This window comes from Salmo trutta, unplaced genomic scaffold (assembly GCF_901001165.1).
Source record: "Salmo trutta unplaced genomic scaffold, fSalTru1.1, whole genome shotgun sequence".
Taxonomy (NCBI): Eukaryota; Metazoa; Chordata; class Actinopteri; order Salmoniformes; family Salmonidae; genus Salmo; species Salmo trutta.
In genome coordinates, this window is record NW_021822480.1 from 614719 (window position 1) to 639918 (window position 25200).

The following is a 25200-nucleotide window of genomic DNA, read 5'->3' on the forward strand; positions in this document are numbered from 1 at the left end:
AGTTCCGTCAGGCACATACGCTAAACAGAAAATAACCTCCCACAAAACTCAGGTGGAAAATAGGCTGCCTAAGTATGATTCCCAATCAAAGACAACGATAGACAGCTGCCTCTGATTGGGAACCACATTGGCTCAAAAACAAAGAAATAGAAAACATAGATATTCCCACCCGAGTCACACCCTGACCTAACCAAACATAGAGAATAAATAAGATCTCTAAGGTCAGGGCGTGACAATTGAGCAAAGGTTTATAAGATGTATTAGACATGAGTCTAATCGAAGGCAGAATAAATCATTATCAAATTACCTCGTTTTGTAAATACTGTCTATGAAATATGCCATCAGTGACTTGAAGTGTCATTATTGATGAATTGTATAATGTGTCATGACACACCTCCCCCAGCCGTGTGGAATGTCAATAGGATCCTGAACTTGAGGTAACCTGACACCTGAGGATGAGGCTGTCCTGCACAGCGATATAAAATCTCCCAGCTTCCAAAAGAATGATTACATTCATCTGAAAATTAGTAAGGGTGGTATTATGTTGAGAGAATAGCTTGTGGATTGTCTAAAAGGCTCATACTGGATTCTCTGAGGGTAAGTAGCCCACATCTGTACACATTATGTCTATTTATACATGTTTGTAGACTACAATATTTGGTACAACATGCTTAAAAAATATATATATATTCCATAGCTTTAATTTTGTTTTTGTTGTTGACAAAACCCCTCTTATTGTGATTCATTCATTTTAAGCGTTTAACTTAGTTCCACAAGATATGAAAACCAATATGCACTTTTTGATATGTAGCTTAACACGGTATTAGAAATGTAAAGACATGATTACTATAATACTACATTTGCCAATATTTGCAATTTAATACTCTCATAATGAATATTGAAAAAATAAAATAATTTGAGCTGCAGTAAGAAAAGCAAGTGTTGATGAGCATTACCCTTGTACAGCCTCCCCTCCTCCCCGCCTCCCCGGCCTCCCCGGCTCCCCGGCCTCCCTGGTCCCAGAAAGAACCCTCCATTAAAATACATTACTGTAATTATTTGCTAAATGACATCACAGTTTATAGACGTTACACAAGTTAACTTAACTTGTATGTTGCTGTCCATTGGACAAAATCAAGTTTGTCTAGTTAAAAGCAGCTTAAAAACATGTACTGCAACATGTGTACATACATGAAGGCAAACCTCAACTCGCCCTAGCATAGTATTCAACAGATTGTTAAGTACAGAAATCATGATTCACTTTTCAAAATGTACATTACCTCATTCATTTAGGGTCTGCAAATATTCTCATATTTACTATATTGAAATTACAGTTTAAAATCGCTTTCTCTGAATTCAAGGAACGCAGCGTCTGAATTCATTCACCATGGGGAGAGAGGATGGGGACATGCCAGACTCTCTACCAACCATCCCTGAGGGTAATGTCTGTCTCACATCATTTACTGTCTTATTTATTAGCATAGAATTCCTAGTTAAGAGTAGATTAGAAGGAGTTGTGGTTGATTGATACAATCAGTAAGTGAAATAAAATAATTCTGTACTGTCTACACCAAAGTGAGAGGTGTCGTTCACCCTGGTCTCAGAGCATTTCGTATTATTCTCTATGCAAATCGTAAAATCAATTTAGTATGATATGCTAAGTTTTGTATGGTATGTATTATTTTGTGGATGTCCATCACCCATTTTGTATGACATGTTATGAATAACAATTTGTGTTATATGTTACGAATTAGAAAAATATCAATATGTTACGAATTTGCTAAAAGTATGATATGTCATGAATTCTAGCGAGGTGGCTAGGTGGCTAATTTTAGCTAGCTTGCTAACGTCAGCTAGGCTAGGGGTAAGGTTTAGGGGTTAGGGTTAAGGTTAGGGTTAAGTTTGGAGTTAGGTTAAAGGGTTAAGGTTAGAATTATGGTTATGGGAAGGGTAACTAAAAGGGTTAGAGGAAGGGTTAGCTAAATTGAGCTAGCTAATTGATCATTGGTAAATGTTTAATTGATTCAGAGGTAATTGCACAAGGCTACCCCAACCTGGCCTTTCATGAGGATAAGAAGCCTCAGGAGCGGATGACAGAGGGGCAACCAACCGTTGACATGGAGCCCAAGCCAAAAAAGGGCCTTGGGTAAGCAACATTGCCATAATGGTATTCCTACTTTATTCCTATTACAGTGTGCTATTACTGTTAAATATATTTTGGTTTTCTCATGAATCTATGTTTCATTTTCAAGAAGGAAGAAAAAAGAACCAGCAAAAGCAGTGGGATTTTTCCAATTGGTATGTCCTGATTTTGGTTTCAGAAATAGTAGGAAATACACAAGAATCTTTTGGCAATCTGTACATACACTGTAGTACATGTAGTATATGTCGAAATGGGATCATTTGTTACAAGTGATCATGACAAGATTCATATTCTCCAGTCATTCCAACGTCTGCTGCATTTGACCGTGGTTTTATGTGTGTTGGGGTTTCAGTTCCGCTACGCTACTGGTTGTGAGGTGCTCCTAATGATAATCGGCCTGCTATGTGCTGCTCTCCACGGGATAGCCCTGCCCCTTATGTGTGTTGTGTTTGGACAGATGACCGACAGCTTTGTACAAAGTGGACAACAGCTCAACCTGACAGGTACATATTCTGTTTGACAAGGTACAGATGTAGAATCTTAATTTGATCACTCTGTTGCAGGACAAGGGCTCTATTTTAACAAACCTAATGCAATGGTAAATCTAAGCGCTGGCGGTAGAGCTTTAGGTTTGGAGTTTAACAGAAATATTTTTTTTATTTTCACAACCAAAAATTATCGGCATAGTGCAGACGGTGGCGAGAAAGGGCTTCGTTTTGACGATTAAACCAGTTGTGGGTGTGTCAGGCTTGGCCCCTCACTGGCCATTCAGAAAGTGCTCCATGGCTAAATACATGGTTTATTCAAGTTGTGTATTTATGGTCTTTTATGTATCGCCTTGGAATCAACTCCAAATCCAAAGTTAGTCTATTATAGTTTGTTAAACAGCATACAGTAATTAAATAACACAATGTAGACCTATCCTATCTTTGCTAAATATGTCAACTTGAACCTGTTTGCAGTCTTCATTGTTCTAAGTAATTGCATGGTTTCAATGTGGACATATAAACATAGCATTCACACTGATATAGGGGCTAGGCCTACTGTAAATTGCATTATGGCTGAGCATGGACATGCCACAAGTTGTCAATAAGCTAGACACAATTCATTACTGATAAGGCCTAAAAAGAGAGATAATCACATTTGAAACAAAAGGAAACAACAACTTGTATTAAATAGGCTTTGTCTAAATACACTTACAGGCACCATCATTATATTAGAACAACGCAGACTGTGGACGGTTTTCTTTTCACAGTAGCTGGACAGAGATCCAATATAAAGAGAACGTGAGGGGCCCCCCGAGTTACATGATGGGCATGGACACATGTAGCCTGCATCATGGAGGGGGTTTAATGCACGTTCAAAGCATGGCAAAATATAATGTACGCCTGCCTACAATACATAGATAAAAAGGGAACGTCAGCTCACTGTTTTGTTCCTCTTAAACTTGATATTTTAATAAAGTTTTGGTGATTAAGATTTGTTTCCAACCCTTTATACGATCTTGACTAACCTACTTGATTGCATTAGGCAGGACAAAAATAAAACAGCCTTTATTGACAGAAGCGGAGGCAATGCTTGGTTTTTAATAAAATAAAACGAAATGGAGGGAAAATATAGTGTTTTATGTTTTTAAATACTATGAAGGTCTATACAGGCACCAAAAGCACATTACTCTTGTTCCATATTCATAGGGCAGTGTGAGTCACGGCTGGATATCCGCTGAATAAATTGGTAAAACCGGCTTCTGTTTGGTCTTATATATCCCTGCCAGCACTCCCTGAAATTAGCACTTCGATCATGTTTTTAAGGACGCACCTCAAATATTTCCACCCCTCCCATCTGAGCGCAAGCAAGCTGGAACAAGACAGGGAAATTACCAATCCTTGTGCAATAGTTTAACAATAGCAGAGCGCTGGTTTTAAGAGGTCGAAATTGCAAACGAACGTGAGTTTGACACTAGCCCTGCCTTAACGCCAGCCAAAAATAGAGCCCTATCGGTGGAATGCTTACTCATGGGTCCTTCCCAACAATGCAGAGAATGTTTACTGTTTATACTTCACCCTGTCCCCACTGCCAGTGTATCCCACTTCGTGAATGTTTAGTGTATATACTTCACCCTGTCCCCACTGCTAGTGTATCCCACCTTGTGAATGTTTACTGTATATACTTCACCCCTCCCCACTGAGAATGTTGACTGACTCCAGCACTTCCTGGTTCTGTCAGCAGTCATTGTCCTGTTGGATTGTAAATCTTCGCCCCAGCCTCTTTCACGTTCCTTTTTTTTGCAAACTCCAACTGTCATGTGCCTTTTTCTCAGGAGTGGCTTCCATCTGGCCACTCTCCCATAAAGCCAAGATTGGTGTAGTGCTGTAGAGACTGTTGTCCTTCTGGCAGCTTCTCCCATCTCAGCCAAGGAAAGGGAAAGTGGATCTCTAGTCAGTTGTCTTCCGCATTTAACCCAACCCTTCTGAATCAGAGAGGTGCGGGTGGCTGCCTTAGTTGACGTCATTGGCTCTCGGGGAGCAGTTGTGAGGGTTAACTGTCTTGCTCACCTTGCCGGTTCAGGGATTCGAACAAGCAACCTTTCAGTTACTGTCCCAACGCTCTAACTGCTAGGAACTCTGTAGTTTTGTTAGAGTGGTCATTGGGTTCTTGGTCAGCTCCCTGACAAAGGTCCTTTTTGCCCGGTTGCTCAGTTTGGTCAGACGTTGGTCGGATGGCCAGCTCTACTCTGGGTAGTTCCATATTTTTTCAATTTCCCAATGATGGAGACCGCTGTGCTTTTGAAAACGTTCAAAACTCTACAAATTGTTTTATACCCTTCCCCAAATACTGTATATGCCTCATCACAAATCTATCTCGGAGATCTACAGACAGTTCCTTGGACTTCATGATATCGTTTCTGCTCTGACGTGCACTGTCAACTGAGGGACCATAAACTGAGTATAGAAAACATTAAGGACACCTGCTATTTCTATGACAGGTGAACCCTTATTGATGTCACTTGTTAAATCCACTTCAATCAGTTTCGATGACGGGGAGGAGACAGGTTTAAAGAAGTGTTTTTAAGTCTTTAGACAATTGAGACATGGATTCAGAGAGGGTCAATGCAAGACAAAATATTTAAGTGCCTTTGAACAGGGTATGGTAGTAGGTGCCAGGCGCACCGGTTTGTGTCAAGAACTGCAACGCTGCTGGTATCCCATGTGTATCAAGATTGGTCCACCTCCCAAATGACATCCAGTCAACTTGACACAACTGTGGGAAGCATTGGAGTCAACATGGGCCAGCATCCCTGTGGAACACTTTCGACACCTTGTAGAGTCCATGCCCCGATGAATTGAGGCTGTTTTGAGAGCAAAAGAGCCCTTCAGGTCTTACTCAGACTGGCTATGGAGAGTATGATCACACAGTCATCCGGAACAGGCGGTGCTCTCATGCATGGTTCAGTGTTGCTTTCCTCGAAGCGAGCATAGAAGGATAGCGTTATGGTCAGATTTGCCAAATGGAGGGCAAGGGAGAGCTTTGTATGCATCTCTCTTTGTGGAGTAAAGGTGATTTTGAGTTTTTTCGCCTCTAGTTGCACAGGTGACATGCTGGTAGGAGTTCAGTTTTCCTGCATTAAAATCACCATCCACTAGGAGCGCTGCCTCTGGGTGAGCATTTTCTTGTTTGCTTATGGTCCTATACAGCTTGTTGAGTGCGGGCTTAGTGCCAGCATCGTTTTGGTATTTGACATTTATTAGGATCTTCATTAGCCGCTGCAGAAGCATCAGCTACTCTTCCTGGGGTCCACATGAAACATACTGACATCATACATAGTACAGCACATTTTTAGTCAAGGACTGAAATACATACATTTGAAACATCACACATAGCCTACGTATTAGTACATACACACAATATCTAGATCTAATACATAGTGCAATTAAAATTACAATACAGAATATATAAAATGGCTGTGTCTCTTCACAGTCCTCTTTGTGTAGCAAGGTGTTCTTTTACCTGTTTTTTAAACTGATTTTATTGCTAGCTTGAGTTACCTGGAGTGGCAGAGAGTTCCATGTAGTCACAGCTCTATTTAATACTGTACGTTTCCCAGCCTCTGTTCTGGACCTGGGGACTGTGAAGAAACCTCTGGTTCATGTCTTGTGTTGTACCGATGAGCGTCCAAACTGTGTTCCAACTGCTTGAACAGACAGTTTGGTATCTTCAACACATCAATACCTTGCACAAAGACCAATAGTGGTTCAGTCAATCTCTCCTCAACTTTGAGCCAGGAGAGACTGATATGCATGTTACTGACACTTACCCAAGTACTGTACATCTAAGTGCGATATGTGCTGCTTTGTTCTGGACCAACTGCAATTTACCTATGTCCTTCTTTGCTACACATGACCACAGTAGTCCAGAAGCGACAAAACTAGGGCCTGTAGTAGGACCTGTCTGGTCAACTGAGATATCAAGAAGGCAGAGCAATGCCCTATCATGGACAGATCTCTTCCCATTTTAGCAACCATTGAGTCTATATGTTTTGACCATGACAGCTTACTCTGTAGGGTTACACCCAGCAGTTTAGTCTCATCAACTTGCTCAATAGCCACATTATTCAATAATAGATCTAAACAAGGTTTAACGTTGAGTGATTGATTTGTTAAATAAATTATGCTTTTAGCTTTTGAGATATTTAGCACCAGACTATTGCTAGTTACCCATTCTAAAACTGACTGTAGCTCTATATTAAATGTCTCAGTTATTTATGTTTGTCAAGACTGTGGGTAATTGGTGAAAGGTGTTAGGCGCAGGAGAGCTGAGATGCGTGGACAAGGTATTTAATTCAAGAAAACACCAGTATAAACACAATACTATGGTGCTGGAAAATTAGCTGGTAACACGAATTAAACGGGCGTAATACAATAATCCGGTAACAATATACCAGCCGTCAGATACAGCCTTACAATAAAACACACACGCGCACAAACATGGGGGAAACCAGAGGGTTAATGAACATGTAATGTTGGAATTGAAACCAGGTGAGTAAAAAACAAAGACAAAACAAATGGAAAATGAAAAGTGGATCGGTGATGGCTAGAAGGCTGGTGACGTCGACCGCCGAACGCCGCTCGAACAAGAAGAGGGACCGACTCCGGCAGAAGTCGTGACAATGTTACTGTTGCAGAAGACGTGTATACTGTTGATTTTGTCAGCGTACATAGACAAACAGGTTTTATTCAAGTTCAGTGGAAGGTCATTTGTAAAAACAGAAAACAATAGTGGCCCTAGCCGGCTGCCCTGCGGTACACCACACTCAATGGAATTTGCATGAGAGAGGCTTCCATTAACGAAAACCCTCTGTGTTCTATTAGATATGTAACTCTCAATCCATAATAAAGCGGAGGATGAAAATCCTCTGCAATAGGTTAGGATCAATACATCAAAAGCTGCTCTGAAGTCTAACAAAACAGCTCCCACCATCTTCTTACTATTCATTTCTTTCAGCCAATCATCAGCCATTTGTCAGTGCTGAGCATGTTGAGTGCCCATCCCTATAAGCATGTTGAAAGTCTGTTGTTAATTCGTTTTCTGTAAAATAACTTTGTATTTGATCAAACTATTTTTTTCTCTCCAAATGTTTTCAAAGCACTTGTAACAGGCTGACTTATCAGGTGTTTTAACCATTAAAGGATGCTCTGCTATTCTTGGGTAGCGGAATGACCTTTGCCTCCCTCCATGTCTGAGGGCACACACCATCTTCTAGGCTTGTGGTGTTAAATCCACAGCTATCTTGGTAAATAGTATAGTCTACAGCTTATCATGAGGTATTCTTACTCAGGTGAGCAGAACCTTGAGACTTCCTTAATATCACTCACCAGCTGTTGTTAACAGAGACACTCACCTCCCCCCTTGATCTTACCCGAGCTAGATGTATATTATCCGTGTCCTTGTTCAGCCATGACTCTAAGAAACATAGGATTTTACAGTTCTTCAGGTTCCATTGATAGGATAGTCTTGAAAAGAGCTTGTCCAGTTTGTTCTCTTGCACGTTCGCTAATAGAACAGAGGGTAGAGGCAGTTTATGTACTCATCTATGTACAATCTTGGCCAAAAGATTTGAGAATGACACAAATATTAATTTTCACAAAGTTTGCTGCTTCAGTGCCTTTAGATATTTTTGTAAGATGTTACTATTATACTGAAGTATAATTACAAGAATTTCACAAGTGACAAAGGCTTTTATTGACAATTACATGAAGTTGATACAAAGAGTCAATATGCAGTGTTGACCCTTCTTTTTCAAGACCTCTGCAATCCGCCCTGGCATGCAGTCAATTAACTTCTGGGCCACATCCTGACTGATGGCAGCCCCTTCTTGCATAATCAATGCTTGGAGTTTGTCAGAATTTCTGGGTTTTTGTTTGTCCACCCGCCTCTTGAGGATTGGCCACAAGTTCTCAATGGGATTAAGGTCTGGGGAGTTTCCTGGCCATGGACCCAAAATATCGATGTTTTGTTCCCCAAGCCACTTAGTTATCACTTTTGCCTTATGGCAAGGTGCTCCATCGTGCTGGAAAAGGCATTGTTCGTCACCAAACTGTTCCTGGATGGTTGGGAGAAGTTGCTCTCGGAGGATGTGTTGGTACCATTCTTTATTCATGGCTGTGTTCTTAGGCAAATTTGTGAGTGAGCCCACTCCCTTGGCTGAGAAGCAACCCCACACATGAATGGTCTCAGGATGCTTTACTGTTGGCATGACACAGGACTGATGGTAGCACTCACCTTGTCTTCTCCAGACAAGCTTTTTTCCTGATGCCCCAAACAATCGGAAAGGGGATTCATCAGAGAAAATGACTTTACCCCAGTCCTCAGCAATCCAATCTCTGTACCTTTTGCAGAATATTAGTCTGTCCCTGATGTTCTTTCTGGAGAGAAGTGGCTTCTTTGCTGCCCTTCTTGACACTAGGCCATCCTCCAAAAGTATTTTCCTCACTGTGTGTGCAGATGCACTCACACCTGCCTGCTGCCATTCCTGAGCAAACTCTGTACTGGTGGTGCCCCGATCCCGCAGCTGAATCAACTTTAGGAGGGTCCTAGCGCTTGCTGGACTTTCTTGGGCACCCTGAAGCCTTCTTCACAACAATTGAACCGCTCTCCTTGAAGTTCTTGATGATCCGATAAATGGTTGATTTAGGTGCAATCTTACTGGCAGCAATATCCTTGCCTGTGAAGCCCTTTTTGTGCAAAGCAATGATGACGGCACGTGTTTCCTTGCAGGTAACCATGGTTGACAGAGGAAGAACACTGATTCCAAGCACCACCCTCCTTTTGAAACTTCCAGTCTGTTATTCGAACTCAATCAGCATGACAGAGTGATCTCCAGCCTTGTCCTCGTCAACACTCACACCTGTGTTAACGAATCACTGACATGATGTCAGCGGGTCCTTTTGTGGCAGGGCTGAAATACAGTGGAAATGTTTTTTGGTGATTCAGTTCATTTGCATGGCAAAGAGGGACTTTGCAATTAATTGCAATTCATCTGATCCCTCTTCATAACATTCTGGAGTATATGCAAATTGCAAATTGCAAATCATACAAACTGAGGCAGCAGACTTTGTGAAAATTTATATTTGTGTCATTCTCAAAACTTTTGGCCACGACTGTAGTTTTGTCAGGGTGCCCGCACGTCGGCCTCTCTTGCACTTTCTCCTCCGAGTGTGGAGGATTAGGGTCTGGTCCGGGGTGAGCAGTATGTCCTGCACCGCCAACTGGTTGAAGTAGAAATCTTCATCCAATACGAGATTAGTTATCGCTGTTCTGATGTCCAGAAGCTCTTTTCAGTCATAGCAAACAATGGGGGAAACATTATGTACAAACAAGTTTAGATCAGCACAATGGAGCTTGTTTCTGGTCTCAGTTTCAGGAATGGCTGAAAAATTATTACATTTACCTAAAATTAACTCTGCAAATAGCCCTGTTGGGAGATTTGGAAAGTCAATCATTCAACAATATTATAATAATTTTAGTGAAAATATTCATCTTTAACTTACAATCTTTGGATACTGTGCGATTAAAAAGGTTCAAATTTCATATAAGACATCACAGCACAGTGGAAAGATATATGGCACGTGGAAATCAAAAGAGGATGGTCTTACAGAGATACATTTAGGTGGGCTGGACTGAGAGTAGCAGAGGGGTGGGATTAAGAAGCTCATGATCAGTAATAATTATTACTGAAAACACTATATAGATGTCTGAGTACACATCCAGTATCTATCCAAAATGTAATGTGTATAATTCAGAAAGAGATATATTTGTTGTGTAATTACTGTGTATAAAAGTACCATGTATGACTGCAGCTGGTTCAGAAGATAATCATTTATGCGGGGTTAACAGCAGCAAAAAAAGTTATCCTTAGTGCTTCGATTACCCCTGCAATCATCATATTTCCAAGATATTTTTCGTATAGAGCGATCAGTGGCTGTGATAAACAAAGCTCAGGCAAATACAGTTGATGCATGGGATGTATTATGTGAAACTCTATCAGATGTCAGCAACTCTTGACCAAGCAACGGACCTACACTGTGAGTGAGTGGTGGGACGACATTTTATTTTCTGAGAATAATATAGAACATATTGTATTGTAAACTCTACTTCCTTCCTGTAAAATGTCATATTGTGTACTCAAATAATTGACTTCTGACGGTATGTAAATAGTTTTTTGCTCATAAAAAAAGTGCCATGTATGTAAAACGTGTGTAAAATGTATATGTAGCCTAACAAAAAAGAGCATCAAACACAGGGGGGATATGCAAAAAAAACACACAAAAAAACAAACTAAACAGCAGAATTGGTCAGGAACTAGTGAAACAGCCGCTATCCAATCCAGCACCATTCTTAATCTATCAACCACTACAAAAATGCCCATTAATTATAATCCACATAATAATTCACCTGTCCTGTTGCTGCGGGATTATTTTCCTGCTGTAGCAACTGGCTCAAATTAAGATCTTACATCTGTGTATTGGCTATAAAGTGCAGGGATCCTTTGTGGCCATGTATTACAGTGAGATACACATACAGTCCTATGTGATTATTTCTATTATGGGTTGCATTGTTTAGGCATATCTTCACCATATATAATGGTGATTTGTGGATTATGTTTTATACTACACAATTCATATGTTAGTCACGCCAGATTGTGAACATTGACTACTGGTATTGTCATTTCTCCATAGCCAATTTCACTGTGGAGGAGATCAGCGCTTTATTGAACTCAACTGATGGATGTATTCAAATTCCTGGAGTTGATATAGAGGCTCTAATGACTCGGCAAGTGATAATGAGTACAGTAGATAACAGACACACATTATCAATATATTATATCATAAATATATCCTCATGTAAATACAATGTCGCTTTTATTTATGATTATAAACTGGGTGGTTCGAGCCCTGAATGCTGATTGGCCCAACAGCCGTGGTATATTAGACCGTATACCACGAGTATGACAAAACATGTATTTTTACTTATCTAATTACATTGGTAACCAGTTTATAATAGCAATAAGGCACCTCTGGGGTTTGTGGTATATGGCCAATATACCACGGCTAAGGGCTGTATCCAGGCACTCTGCATTGTGTCGTGCATAAGAACAGGCCATATACCACCCCCCCCACCCCCCCTGTTGCTTATTGCTTAAAGATATACTGTGTGATACATACATTTGAATTTCCAGACATGCCTATTACTTCATCGGGATCGGTTGTGCTGTGTTCCTGCTGGGGACCTTTCAGGTGATGTTGTTCTTGCTGACAGCCACCAAACAGACCAAACGGATCCGGGAGAAATACTTCCATGCCATCCTCCACCAACAGATGTCCTGGTTTGATACACACCAGATAGGAGTTCTCAACGTCAGGTTGACAGAGTAAGTTTGATACATTGATGAATGATTGGGATTTATTTTTTTATCAAAGACAATGTCATATTTTAGCATATATGATCATATTGAGAAACTACAGATATAAAAAATGCTATTAAGATTGTTTAAATAATGTCAATTATTAATACTTTTACTTTCTACAGTGACATCAACACAATCAACGAAGGCCTTGGAGACAAGATCTGTGTGTTTGTGCAGTTCTTCTGCACCTTCTTGTCAGGGTTCGTCATTGGTTTCATCTTCGGCTGGAAGCTGACCCTCGTCATCCTGGCCGTCAGTCCTCTCCTGGCAGGATCAGCTGCCGTCTGGTCCAAAGTAAGACTACCAATGACCTGCAAAGACAACGGCTTCATGCCAAATGGTACGCTGTTCCCTATATAGTGCACTACTTGAAAGTAGTAGACTATATAGGGAATAATGTGCCATATTGTTTTCATATGCGTCACTAAACAGTGGTTGCATCACTACTCTTGTGCCCAATCCCAAATCCACCCCTAGTTTATACTTATCCAATCCTCTCAGTTTTCCACAATCACATTTCTTTTATAAAGACATTTTTACATCAGCAGTGTAAGATACCGTATTCATTAACATTTTATATTTGATTTCAGATACTTGCCACCCTGACCAGTAAGGAGCTGTCTGCCTATGCCAAAGCAGGTGCGGTAGCTGAAGAGATACTGGTGGCTATCAGGACAGTTGTGGCTTTCAATGGGCAGAAGAAAGCTGTGGAAAGGTTAGTCAGTTATTAACTAACTAATGTGTTGCATAAAACAGTGCATCTCTTTCCATAATTATTAATACGATCTACCAAAATCAAGACACATTCCCCTATTTAGGCATGTCTTCTATATATTTTAGGTATGAAAACAACTTGGAGGATGCTAAAAACTTTGGAATAAAGAAGGCCATCACCACTAACGTGTCCATGGGCTTCACCCAGTTTGTCATATTTGGGACGTACGCCTTGGCTTTCTGGTACGGGACCAAGCTCTCTGTAGACGAGCCTGAAAACTATACCATTGGAAAAACCATTACAGTAAGCTTTTATGGAAGATTTTAAGTAAGAACTCACTATTTTCCAATAGATACATGTTATTGTGAAAAGGCCTCTGCAATGTCTTCACACCTGTTACTCTGTCTGGCATGAATATAATTCCTTTCTTCATTACATTCTTCGTGCTGTTTTCAGGTCTTCTTCTCAGTGATGATTGGGTCGTTCTCTTTGGGCCAGGGTGCTCCTAACTTGGAAGCCATCGCCAAAGCACGGGGTGCTGCCTATGAAGTCTACAATACCATTGACCAGGTACCGGAAGAATTCAGTTTAACCCCTGAATCACCATAGCATTGAAACAGTATGAACTCACTCTAAGTCACTCAGAACAACATGATCTCAAGAACTCAAGTCGAATTTAGACATTTGTCCTTTCTGCCGCGGTTGATGAGTTGATTTGTTTGTCATAGCCGCGGCCCATAGACAGCAGTTCAAAGGAAGGTCACAAACCAGACTGTGTGAAAGGAGACATTGAATTCAAGAACATCCACTTCAGCTACCCCTCCAGGAAAGATGTCAAAGTAAGTAGTGGATTTGAATCGAACCAGATCTAGACACTAACCTGTCTCCAAATGATTTGAAAAATGCACAATAAGGAAGAAGCTAAGTAGAATTTTCAGTTTCCAGTTGGATTAGAAAAAACTAAATGACAAGCCGTACAATTGTAAAATGACGGTAAAAATACATGTTAAATACGTTGTGGGATGTGTTCCCTGTCGCTGTAGATTCTTCAAGGAGTGAATCTGACAGTGCCTCGTGGGAAGACCATAGCTCTGGTTGGAGCCAGTGGATGTGGGAAGAGCACCACCATTCAGCTGCTGCAGCGCTTTTATGATCCAGACTCAGGAGAGGTATGAACAAATCTGATCAAGGTTTATTCAAAGTCATAAAGAAGAGACACATGTCCCACTGTAAAGACTCCAGAGGAGGTTGGTGGGTGGAGCTATAAGAGGACGGAATAAATTCCAGCCATTACAATGAGCCCGTCCTCCAATAGCACCACCCACCAGCCTCCAGTGAAGGACTCACATGCTTTATGATCCAACCTCAGGAGAGGTATGCAGGACACGAGCGCATTAAAGTTCAAACAACTGACTCATAGTGCATACAGAGACTCACATGTACACACACACGTGTAATGTACACACACACACGTATAATGTACACACACACACATGTAATGTACACGCAAACATTCACTCACGTTCACTCATTCCCAAATTCTGGCTTATCAGGTTTAGTGTTGACTTCATTTCAGTAAAAAGTCAAATAGTATTATAGTGCCCTCTTGTGGAATGTTGATATATGATTTGTCAGGAACGCTGTTGGTCTGGGTTGCATAGCCGAGGGAAGTAGGGGTGCTGAGGCTGCTGCAGCACCCCCTTATAAATCAAAATAATAAATAAAATAACAACAATAATAAGAAACAACATTCCCACCTTTATTACTCCTGTATGAGCATAGAAAATACTCATCAGCAAAGCAGAGAAATTTGCATGCCTAATGAGTATGACCCTGGTTGTTGTCAGATTACCCTGGATGGTCGGGACATCCGGACCCTGAATGTGAAGTGGCTGAGGGAGAATATGGGTATCGTCAGTCAGGAACCTGTGCTATTCGGAACAACCATCGCAGAAAATATCCGCTACGGCAGAGAGGATGCCACAGATGAGGACATCGAACGGGCCGTGAGAGAGGCCAACGCATACGACTTCATCTCCAAACTCCCCGATGTACGTGGGATAGGATACTGACAAATGAGTACATACAATGGCTTCAGTGTTTCACATGTACTATATATTAAATTATCTATGGTGTACAAATGATGTGAAGTGAGTAGGACAGCAGATATTCTGTTGTTTCTATGGCGACTGTGTTGAAATGAAATGTTTTTTTTGTTTTGTTTTGAAATTGCATACAGTGTAAGGAAATGGCCAAATAGTGATGATCTTATCCAAATGGACAAATTTAAACATGATTATTTCATCTCCATCCCATTTCATGTGGCGTTAACAGAAGCTGAACACCATGGTGGGGGAGCGGGGAGCCCAGCTCAGTGGAGGACAGAAGCAGAGGATAGCTATCGCCCGGGCCCTGGTCAAAAACCCGAAGATCCTCCTGCTGGACGAGGCCACCTCCGCCCTGGACACCCAGAGTGAGTCGGTCGTCCAGGCCGCTCTGGATAAGGTCAGTACCCTCCCTGAGGACCAGACCCATGGTTAAGGTTGTTCTCAAACTTGGTTTTGCGCAACCTAATAGCCTAATTCGATTGTTTGACTGCAGCCTTGCAAGTTCACGTTTGCAGCAGTTGACAAACGTCAAGAGATCCTGTTGGAATCCATCTCAGCGAAAATGAAGAAGTAATAAAAAAATGATTTGTAATAAATTATGACAATATCGTCTCCCATTCCCATAGGCGAGGGCGGGCCGCACCACGATAGTGATCGCCCACCGCCTGTCCACCATCAGAACAGCTGACGTGATCGCTGGCTTCAGCAACGGAGAGGTGGTGGAGCAGGGAACACACAGGGAACTCATGGCCAAGAAGGGGGTTTACTATTCTCTGGTCATGCAGCAGGTACTGTATCACGCCCACTGCATCCCAAATGTCACCCTATTCCCTTTATAGTGCACTACTTTTGACCACCAGGGCCCCAACTCTGCCTCAACAGTAGAATCAGTCAACGTCTAAATCATGTTGATTAGAGTCATATTTAGAGACGTATATCATCAGTATCAGAGCAATATACCTTATCAAGCCTGTGTCTATATGAATAATGATCAGTAATAAACAGGCTCTGTATGTAACATGTTCAAATCCACTATCACACCTTGTCTGTTGTTCAGAGTCAAGGGAAGCCAGAGGAAGATGAAGAGGGCCCTGTGGAAGAGGATAACCCTCCTAAATATGAGGATCTGGATTATGTCCTATATGACTCATCTGACATGGATGAGCTGGAAGTGGTAAACGAGGAAGGAATAGAAAACGGAGGCTTTGAAAGGAACTCAATCAGCAGTGGCCGTGTGGAAATGAAACCGACCAGGAGGAAATCTAAGAAGTCCAAGAAAGACAAGAAGGTACTATTACACAATCCTTTAGGGCACAATATGACGTCCTTTATGTGTTATATAGGAACATGGCTTTGTTATAGTGCTATTGCTGAACTGTCATCGTACTTATTATATAATGTATGGTATATAATGTATTGTTTATAATGTATGGTTTATAATGAATGGTATATAATGAATGGTATATAATGAATGGTTTATAATGAATGGTTTATAATGTATGGTATATAATGAATGGTATATAATGAATGGTATTTAATGAATGGTTTATAATGTATGGTATATAATGAATGGTATATAATGAATGGTATTTAATGAATGGTTTATAATGTATGGTATATAATGAATGGTATATAATGAATGGTATTTAATGAATGGTTTATAATGTATGGTATATAATGAATGGTATATAATGAATGGTATATAATGAATGGTATATAATGAATGGTATTTAATGAATGGTATATAATGAATGGTATATAATGTAAGGTTTATAATGTATGGTATATAATGAATGGTTTATAATGAATGGTTTATAATGAATGGTATATAATGAATGGTTTATAATGAATGGTATATAATGAATGGTTTATAATGTATGGTATATAATGAATGGTATATAATGAATGGTATATAATGAATGGTATATAATGAATGGTATATAATGAATGGAATATAATGAATGGTATATAATGTAAGGTTTATAATGTATGGTTGCATTCATTTACATTTTAGTAACTTAGCAGAAGCTCTTATCTTGAGCGACTTACAGAAGCAATTAGGTTTAATTACCTTGCTCAAGGGCACATCGACAGATTTTTCACCTAGTCGGCTCTGGGATTTGAACCTGCCACCCTACTGTATATAGTGATAATAAGATCTGTTACATCATGTTGGTCTTTGGTCATTTAGTTTTGTCATTGATGACAATGTTTGATGACAGAAGGAAAAGAAACCAGAGGAAGCTCCAGACATCCCCTTCACCAGAATCCTGGCCTTGAACAAGCCCGAGTGGCCGTACATGTTGGTAGGAACCCTGTCTAGCTTGGTGGGGGGAGCCGTTTATCCCTGTGTCGCCATCATCTTCGCCAAGATCATTGGAGTAAGTGTTTCACAAGACCACCTCCTTGTGTTCATAATATGAAGAATTGTTAAATACTGCAGAGACTACTCACATTTCCTTGGTGTCTTGATTGAGTTTGATTTAAACGATGTGGTCTTCTTTTTCCACATCATTTATTTGATGGTCGTTGGTTGGTGGGTTTTGGCTCTTATTTTCCAAAGCAACCTTTTCATTTTCTGTTATCTATTTTGGGGGGGTTCTCTCCATCCGTGACCTTCTCTAGGTGTTTTCCGAGGTTGACCCGGAAGTCAAACGACAGAAAACCATGATGTTTTCCCTGCTCTTCCTTCTCATCGGAGGAGTGGCTTTTGTCACCTACTTCCTAAAGGTTTTCTAATTTATAGATCTAAACTGTGTCCAAAATGGCAACCTATGCCCTATACAGTGCATTTCTTTGGACCAGAGCCTATAGGGTGCCATTTGGGACGCACTTTAAAGTACAATTCTGTATCTATCTCAAACCCTTAATATGTTGTGGGTATGCCTGGTTGGGTAAATTTCTGCTGTATGTTCTATGTTTCAGGGTTACATGTTTGGAAAATCAGGAGAGCTTCTTACCATGAGGCTGAGGAGGCAGGTATTCCATGCCATGATGAGACAGGTAGGACAAACTGTCATGCGGGAAAATATATACTTCAGCCATTGTACATGAATTCAGAAAGACTGACTTGTCATTGCTAATTGACTTTACTGTATTGATAATACCAGCAAAAGGATGATTCTGAAATGCCACTTTGTGGTGTTCTGCCTCAGAACCTTACTAAAATGCATTCCTTACAGGAGATTGGATGGTTTGATGACAACAACAATGCAGTGGGAGTTCTAACCACCAGATTGGCCACAGATGCATCTCTGGTTAAAGGGGTAAGCACAATGCACTGATTTACACATTGAGATAGCGATCAAAACCTATCAAGTCAATGTCAATTCAGAATCATTCTACTGTACAAGTCTTTAAAAATGTCTACCTTTACATGTGCTTCTATGTATTTACAGTTGCATTCTTTAGAGTTACAATGTCTGGTAATGGATGGAACCTACTTGTTTCCTCTCTCCTCACCACCAGGCGACTGGGTCTAGGTTGGGTCTGGCCACCAACACAGTCTGTGCTCTCACCATTGCCATTGTGGTGGCCTTCATCCACAGCTGGCAGCTCACCCTCCTCATCCTTGCCTGTGTGCCCTTCCTCATTGGAGCCAACGTCATTCAGATGAGGGCCATGGCAGGCCACGCCTCCAAAGACCAGGGTGCCCTGGAGCAGTCTGGGAAGGTAAACATCAACTTTCTATTGCAATTGGGGTTGCAAAATTCCGGTAATGTTCCCAAAATTCCCAGATTTTCCAGTAATCCCGGTTATAGGTTTTCTGGAATCAGGAGGGAATAAGCAGGAAATCAGGGAAACCTTAAAACAGGATATCTGGATAACCAGGGAATTTCAGGAAGGTTACTGCTATTATGCAATCCCAATTGCAATGCACTTTGGGACAGTGGGCTATATCAGTGTGTGATACCATGTGTTCAAATAAAACGTTGATATATCTTTATTATTCTTTTGTAGATATCTACTGAGACCGTTGAAAACTTCAAGACAGTTGTTGGATTGACACGGGAGGATGTCTTCTTTCACAAGTTCATGGACAGTCTAGAAAGACCATACCAGTAAGAGTACAGTTATTCACTTTGTTATAGACTCAGCTTTTGGATTGTTTGACCTTATAACCTACAATCAAGTACTGATTAGATTTCAATTGAATACACCAGGAACGGTTTGGTGAAGGCCCCCATCTACGGACTAACATTTGCCATTGCCCAAGCAATCCCTTACATGGTCAATGCTGCAATCTTCCGCTTTGGGTCCTGGCTTATTGCTCACTGTCACACAGAATATGAAAATGTTTTTCTGTGAGTATACATACTAGTACTGTTATATCCTCATCTAAAATGAAAACATTCACACCAGGGTTGGGGTCAATTCCATTTCAATTCCAGTCAATTCAGGAAGTACACTGAAATTCCAGTTCTCTTCAATGGTTTTCAATGAGGAAAATGTGGAATTGGAATTGGGGTTTGAATTGACTGCATTTGAAATGGAATGTACCCCAACCCTGACTAGAAGCCCTGGCTGCCACATTGTCACTACAAGGTAATATATTAATAATAATAATATAATTATAACATTAATTTGGTGGGTGCTTATATTTGTCCTATTTCACACATGTACACACGTGTATTAACGCACATGTGTGAAATGGAAGTGTGTTTTTTGCATATCCCAAATCTCCCTGAGACGCCCTCGCTGAGCTGGGTCATGACCAGAGTCTGCCAATATAGTGGCAGTGATAGTACAACTTTGTCCTTTTCTTTCGCAGTGTGTTTTCTGTGATCATATTTGCTGCCATGAACATAGGAGAATCAGCATCTTTTGCTCCTGACTTTGCCAAAGCGAAAGCAGCTGCAGGGAGAATTCTTGGCTTGTTGGAGAAGAAACCAGAGATTGACATTTACAGTGAGGAGGGAGAGAAGCCAGTGAGTGAGCTATAATGTCTCTTACTCCAATGTAAACAAAAAAACAATGATATAACATTGTGTTTTTTCTGGAACAATGATCTTGGAACAAAAATGTTGTCTTTTCCAGACGGACTTTGTCGGGGACATTGAGTTCCGAGGGATCCACTTTGCGTACCCGACCCGTCAGAACGTGAGGGTTCTCCAGGGGTTGAGCGTGTCAGTGGGGCCTGGTCAGACCCTGGCCCTGGTCGGGGAGAGTGGCTGTGGGAAAAGCACCTCCATACAACTACTGGAGCGCTTCTATAGCCCTGCTGAAGGACAAGTGGTGAGACCAACCCCAAAAATAATCATGTAATATAAAGCAAGCTTTTCTAAACTATTTCAAAGTGCTAAACCAGTATACTGTGAATTGGGATGCAACATATATAGTAAAACTGTTAGGCCACTTTTTAGCATTTTAATATTTAATATTTGTAACATTGGTGGATTATTAATTCCTTTGGTATTCCAAGATGTTACTTATTTTTAATCTGAACATTTTAAACATTCTAAACCTAAATCTGTGGTATTATTATGGTGTCTCAGTTAGTGAAGTTGTTGACCTAACTCTGTAGTATTATTGTGGTGTCTCAGTTAGTGAAGGTGTTGACCTAACTCTGTGATATTATTATGGTGTCTCAGTTAGTGAAGGTGTTGACCTAACTCTGAAGTATTATTGTGGTGTCTCAGTTTGTGAAGGTGTTGACCTAACTCTGTAGTATTATTGTGGTGTCTCAGTTAGTGAAAGTGTTGACCTAACTCTGAAGTATTATTATGGTGTCTCAGTTAGTGAAGGTGTTGACCTAACTCTGTAGTATTATTGTGGTGTCTCAGTTAATGAAGGTGTTGACCTAACTTTGTAGTATTATTGTGGTGTCCCATTTAGTGAAGCCGTTTGACCTAACTCTGTAGTATTATTGTGGTGTCTCAGTTAGTGAAGCTGTTGACCTAACTCTGTGATATTATTGTGGTGTCTCAGTTAGTGAAGGTGTTGACCTAACTCTGTAGTATTATTGTGGTGTCTCAGTTAGTGAAGGTGTTGACCTAACTCTGTAGTATTATTGTGGTGTCTCAGTTAATGAAGGTGTTGACCTAACTCTGTGATATTATTGTGGTGTCTCAGTTAATGAAGGTGTTGACCTAACTCTGTGATATTATTGTGGTGTCTCAGTTAATGAAGGTGTTGACCTAACTCTGTAGTATTATTGTGGTGTCTCAGTTAGTGAAGGTGTTGACCTAACTCTGTAGTATTATTGTGGTATCTCAGTTAGTGAAGGTGTTGACCTAACTCTGTGATATTATTGTGGTGTCTCAGTTAATGAAGGTGTTGACCTAACTCTGTAGTATTATTGTGGTGTCTCAGTTAATGAAGGTGTTGACCTAACTCTGTAGTATTATTGTGGTGTCTCAGTTAGTGAAGCTGTTGACCTAACTCTGTAGTATTATTGTGGTGTCTCAGTTAGTGAAGGTGTTGACCTAACTCTGTGATATTATTGTGGTGTCTCAGTTAGTGAAGGTGTTGACCTAACTCTGTAGTATTATTGTGGTGTCTCAGTTAGTGAAGGTGTTGACCTAACTCTGTAGTATTATTGTGGTGTCTCAGTTAGTGAAGGTGTTGACCTAACTCTGTAGTATTATTGTGGTGTCTCAGTTAATGAAGGTGTTGACCTAACTCTGTAGTATTATTGTGGTGTCTCAGTTAGTGAAGGTGTTGACCTAACTCTGTAGTATTATTGTGGTGTCTCAGTTAGTGAAGGTGTTGACCTAACTCTGTGATATTATTGTGGTGTCTCAGTTAGTGAAGGTGTTGACCTAACTCTGTAGTATTATTGTGGTGTCTCAGTTAGTGAAGGTGTTGACCTAACTCTGTAGTATTATTGTGGTGTCTCAGTTAGTGAAGGTGTTGACCTAACTCTGTGATATTATTGTGGTGTCTCAGTTAATGAAGGTGTTGACCTAACTCTGTAGTATTATTGTGGTGTCTCAGTTAGTGAAGGTGTTGACCTAACTCTGTAGTATTATTGTGGTGTCTCAGTTAGTGAAGGTGTTGACCTAACTCTGTGATATTATTGTGGTGTCTCAGTTAATGAAGGTGTTGACCTAACTCTGTAGTATTATTGTGGTGTCTCAGTTAGTGAAGGTGTTGACCTAACTCTGTGATATTATTGTGGTGTCTCAGTTAATGAAGGTGTTGACCTAACTCTGTAGTATTATTGTGGTGTCTCAGTTAGTGAAGGTGTTGACCTAACTCTGTGATATTATTGTGGTGTCTCAGTTAATGAAGGTGTTGACCTAACTCTGTAGTATTATTGTGGTGTTTCAGTTAGTGGATGGGTTGGATACTAAGACCCTGAACCTGTCGTGGCTGAGGTCTCAGCTGGGCCTGGTGTCCCAGGAGCCCATCCTGTTCGACTGCAGCATCTCAGAGAACATCCAGTACGGGGACAACAGCAGAGAGGTCTCCCAGGATGAGATAGAGGAGGCAGCCAAGAACGCCAACATCCACGACTTCATCATGGGCCTGCCAGAGGTATAGTAACAGTATAGTGAGGGAGATGGGAGGAGACATAATAGGCTGTAGCTGTAGGATGATATTTGAAGTATTCTCAAAGGGGGATCCAAAAAATGTCACTGGTGAGGTCACAGTAGAACCTAAACTAATGTTTCTCTACAGATATTCATATAGAATAGCTATTGACTAGCCCAAGACGGGCTGTTATGACTTTATATTTTAATTTATATTTTAAAAGTGTTCAATATAGACAAACACTATAAATGGTGTTGTTGTTTTGTCAGAAATACAATACCAGGGTTGGGGACAAGGGGACCCAGATGTCTGGAGGTCAGAAACAGAGGATAGCCATCGCCAGAGCACTGGTCAGGCAGCCTAAAGTACTGCTGCTGGATGAAGCCACTTCCGCCCTGGACACAGAGAGTGAGAAGGTAAGTCACATGGACATTGAGTGTCGGCCATCTCATTTTCTACCTATTCATTCATTAATTAATGAATTAATGGCCTGGTCACACACAAGCTTATCTTCACACAGTATGTCCTCTCCCTCCTTCCCAAATAACCTCTCTGTCTTTCTGTTTCCTCCCTCCTTCTCTCCCTCCCTATCCCTCCCTCGCCCAGATTGTCCAACAGGCTTTAGACGCCGCTCGGCAGGGCCGCACCTGCATCGTGATCGCCCACCGCCTGTCTACCATCCAGAACGCAGACCAGATAGCAGTAATTCAGTATGGTCAGGTGACAGAGCAGGGTACACATACTGACCTCATGGCTAAAGGGGGGGCTTACTGTGCCCTGGTCAATGCACAGGTCAACCACTAACTCATATTCAGATTGATGTTTTGCAGCGTATGTACTGTTCTGTTGAATGTTGTTTTGTGAGTTATTTTTATTGAGCTGCACTTCTTAGCTAGGTCCCCCTTGAGAAAGAGGTCTCCTGTCCACAATGAGACTTCCTGGTTAAATGAAGGTGATATATAAAGATGTATAAAGAATAAGGAATCTATATGGATAATGGTATGGCAGCCATAACTCACTTTGAATGGACTGCTAAAATGATGTTCAATTGCATGATACAAACTGTCTCAGTGTCAATTGGTTTGATCACATGTAGGTGGTGCACTGAAATGTAGCCTATTGGGTTACTGTGCTATTGGGTTACTCACTGTATTACTCACTTTAGCAGTAATGCTGGAGCACGGGCATCAGCGTAAATACGCTTTGATAAGCTGCCTCGAATCAATGAACTGTTCTTGACCATGGCACCTTTCATTGTCTGAAGACAACAAGTAAAGTATGTATTTCTATAAGAAAAACTGTAAGACACATTATCACAGTTAAATGACTGGATAAAAGCAGTGATTGGGAAAGGTTGTATACCTGTAAATATGAGAGGTTGATGTTCAGAAGACTGTTGTATGTTTTATATACTGTGATATTTAGATTTTTTTAAACAGGGACACTATGCTCTAAAAGGCAAAGTATGCATTTGAAGAATATCTATATATTTAAATTAGTACACTATGCAAGGCTATTACTTGTTCGTAAATATGCATTCAAATAAAACATTAGATACCATAACATGTTATTTTTAACCTGATTCTAAAGTGACATAATGATTAATCTATAATCTAAATAAGATTGTGGGGAATATGTCAATACATTTTCAAATAAACTTGGAACTCGTTCATTTTAAATGCGACTAAATAGGCTACTGAAGTCTACAGAGGGCTGATGGACACAAGATGGCGCCCGTTGCCAATGAAACGCGTTAGGGGGGTAATAGAACTTTCAAACGACTTCAATTCCATTGAGTCCTATTTCAAATGCCACTAAACGTAGCCTATCTCCAACCAAGGCTAACTTCGGTAAAAATGCCACTTGTTTTAAACTGTAAAAGATTTAAATAACACTAGGTGGCATAATTTTGTTAGGCCTATGCAAAATAAATTGTAGAAATATATGACCACGTTGTTTTAGTCTAGTGTTATGGAAATGATCTTATTTGGTTTACATTCTAAAATAATTGGTGTAAAGATAACATTTTTACATTTACATTTTAGTCATTTAGCAGACGCTCTTATCCAGAGCGACTTACAGTAGTGAATGCATACATTTCATACATTTTTCTATTTTTTTCCCGTACTGGTCCCCCGTGGGAATCGAACCCACAAGCCTGGCGTTGCAAACACCATGCTCTACCAACTGAGCACGCCGGCAACATTAATTGTATTCAACCTCCCGAATTCAATCAGAAATAATAGTCTAAAGCTGGCCATAAGAGAATGATTAAAAAAACACGTTAAAACATATCGTAGTGCGTCTTAAAATGATAAAATCGCGATAGGCCCAGGCTTGGTATTAAACGATGTCGGCCTATTTCAAAAGGCCCAACATGAAGCGATGAACCAGTTATCCCTATCGTACATGCCCTTCTCAGTCAAGTCAATCTAAAACATTTTGGTAGAAATGTATTATTCTTCGCCAATGTATTCACTTTGTTACATATTTGTTTTATTTATTAAGAGTTGCAAGAGTTTTATAAATGAACTTAGCCTACATTTTTAAGTAAGTTTCCCACAGCAGGTGAATCATGCACCGCTGCACTGTTTTCCAAATCCAGTAGCTGATTTGGTTCTGGGTGCCACTGCCGAGATTACTCAAATATAGGCAGGCTATAGTTTTTTAAAGCAATAAATATAATATAGTCTTTCGTGGGGATAATTTTGTGGATCTAGAGAAGTTTTGCACTACGATAGTTTTGCACTACAATAAATATAAAAAGTATTATGATGGAAATTATTTCACGTAT

The 25200-nt window shown here is 40.5% G+C and overlaps 1 protein-coding gene across 6 annotated transcripts; it reads left to right on the plus strand.

Moving 5' to 3' along the window:
• The first annotated feature begins 488 nt into the window (after nucleotides 1–488).
• LOC115182389 (multidrug resistance protein 1-like) lies at nucleotides 489–23967 on the plus strand. Of its 6 annotated transcripts, none has more exons than XM_029744006.1 (29): nucleotides 489–597; nucleotides 1362–1439; nucleotides 2029–2146; nucleotides 2253–2298; nucleotides 2496–2646; nucleotides 11380–11473; nucleotides 11880–12071; nucleotides 12230–12401; nucleotides 12698–12822; nucleotides 12948–13125; nucleotides 13279–13392; nucleotides 13551–13661; nucleotides 13866–13991; nucleotides 14670–14873; nucleotides 15157–15327; nucleotides 15557–15718; nucleotides 15988–16218; nucleotides 17153–17311; nucleotides 17556–17660; nucleotides 17856–17933; nucleotides 18113–18196; nucleotides 18399–18602; nucleotides 18891–18991; nucleotides 19094–19234; nucleotides 19702–19858; nucleotides 19968–20165; nucleotides 22203–22409; nucleotides 22676–22822; nucleotides 23013–23967. In XM_029744006.1, the coding sequence occupies exons 2-29, from the start codon at nucleotides 1388–1390 to the stop codon at nucleotides 23208–23210; spliced, it is 4026 nt and encodes a 1341-aa protein (XP_029599866.1). In that variant the 5' UTR covers nucleotides 489–597; nucleotides 1362–1387; the 3' UTR covers nucleotides 23211–23967. The 6 variants fall into 6 exon arrangements, with proteins under 6 accessions (XP_029599866.1, XP_029599867.1, XP_029599868.1 ...); XM_029744007.1 differs by having other exon boundaries at nucleotides 17156–17311; XM_029744008.1 differs by having other exon boundaries at nucleotides 2256–2298.
• The last annotated feature ends 1233 nt before the right edge of the window (nucleotides 23968–25200 follow it).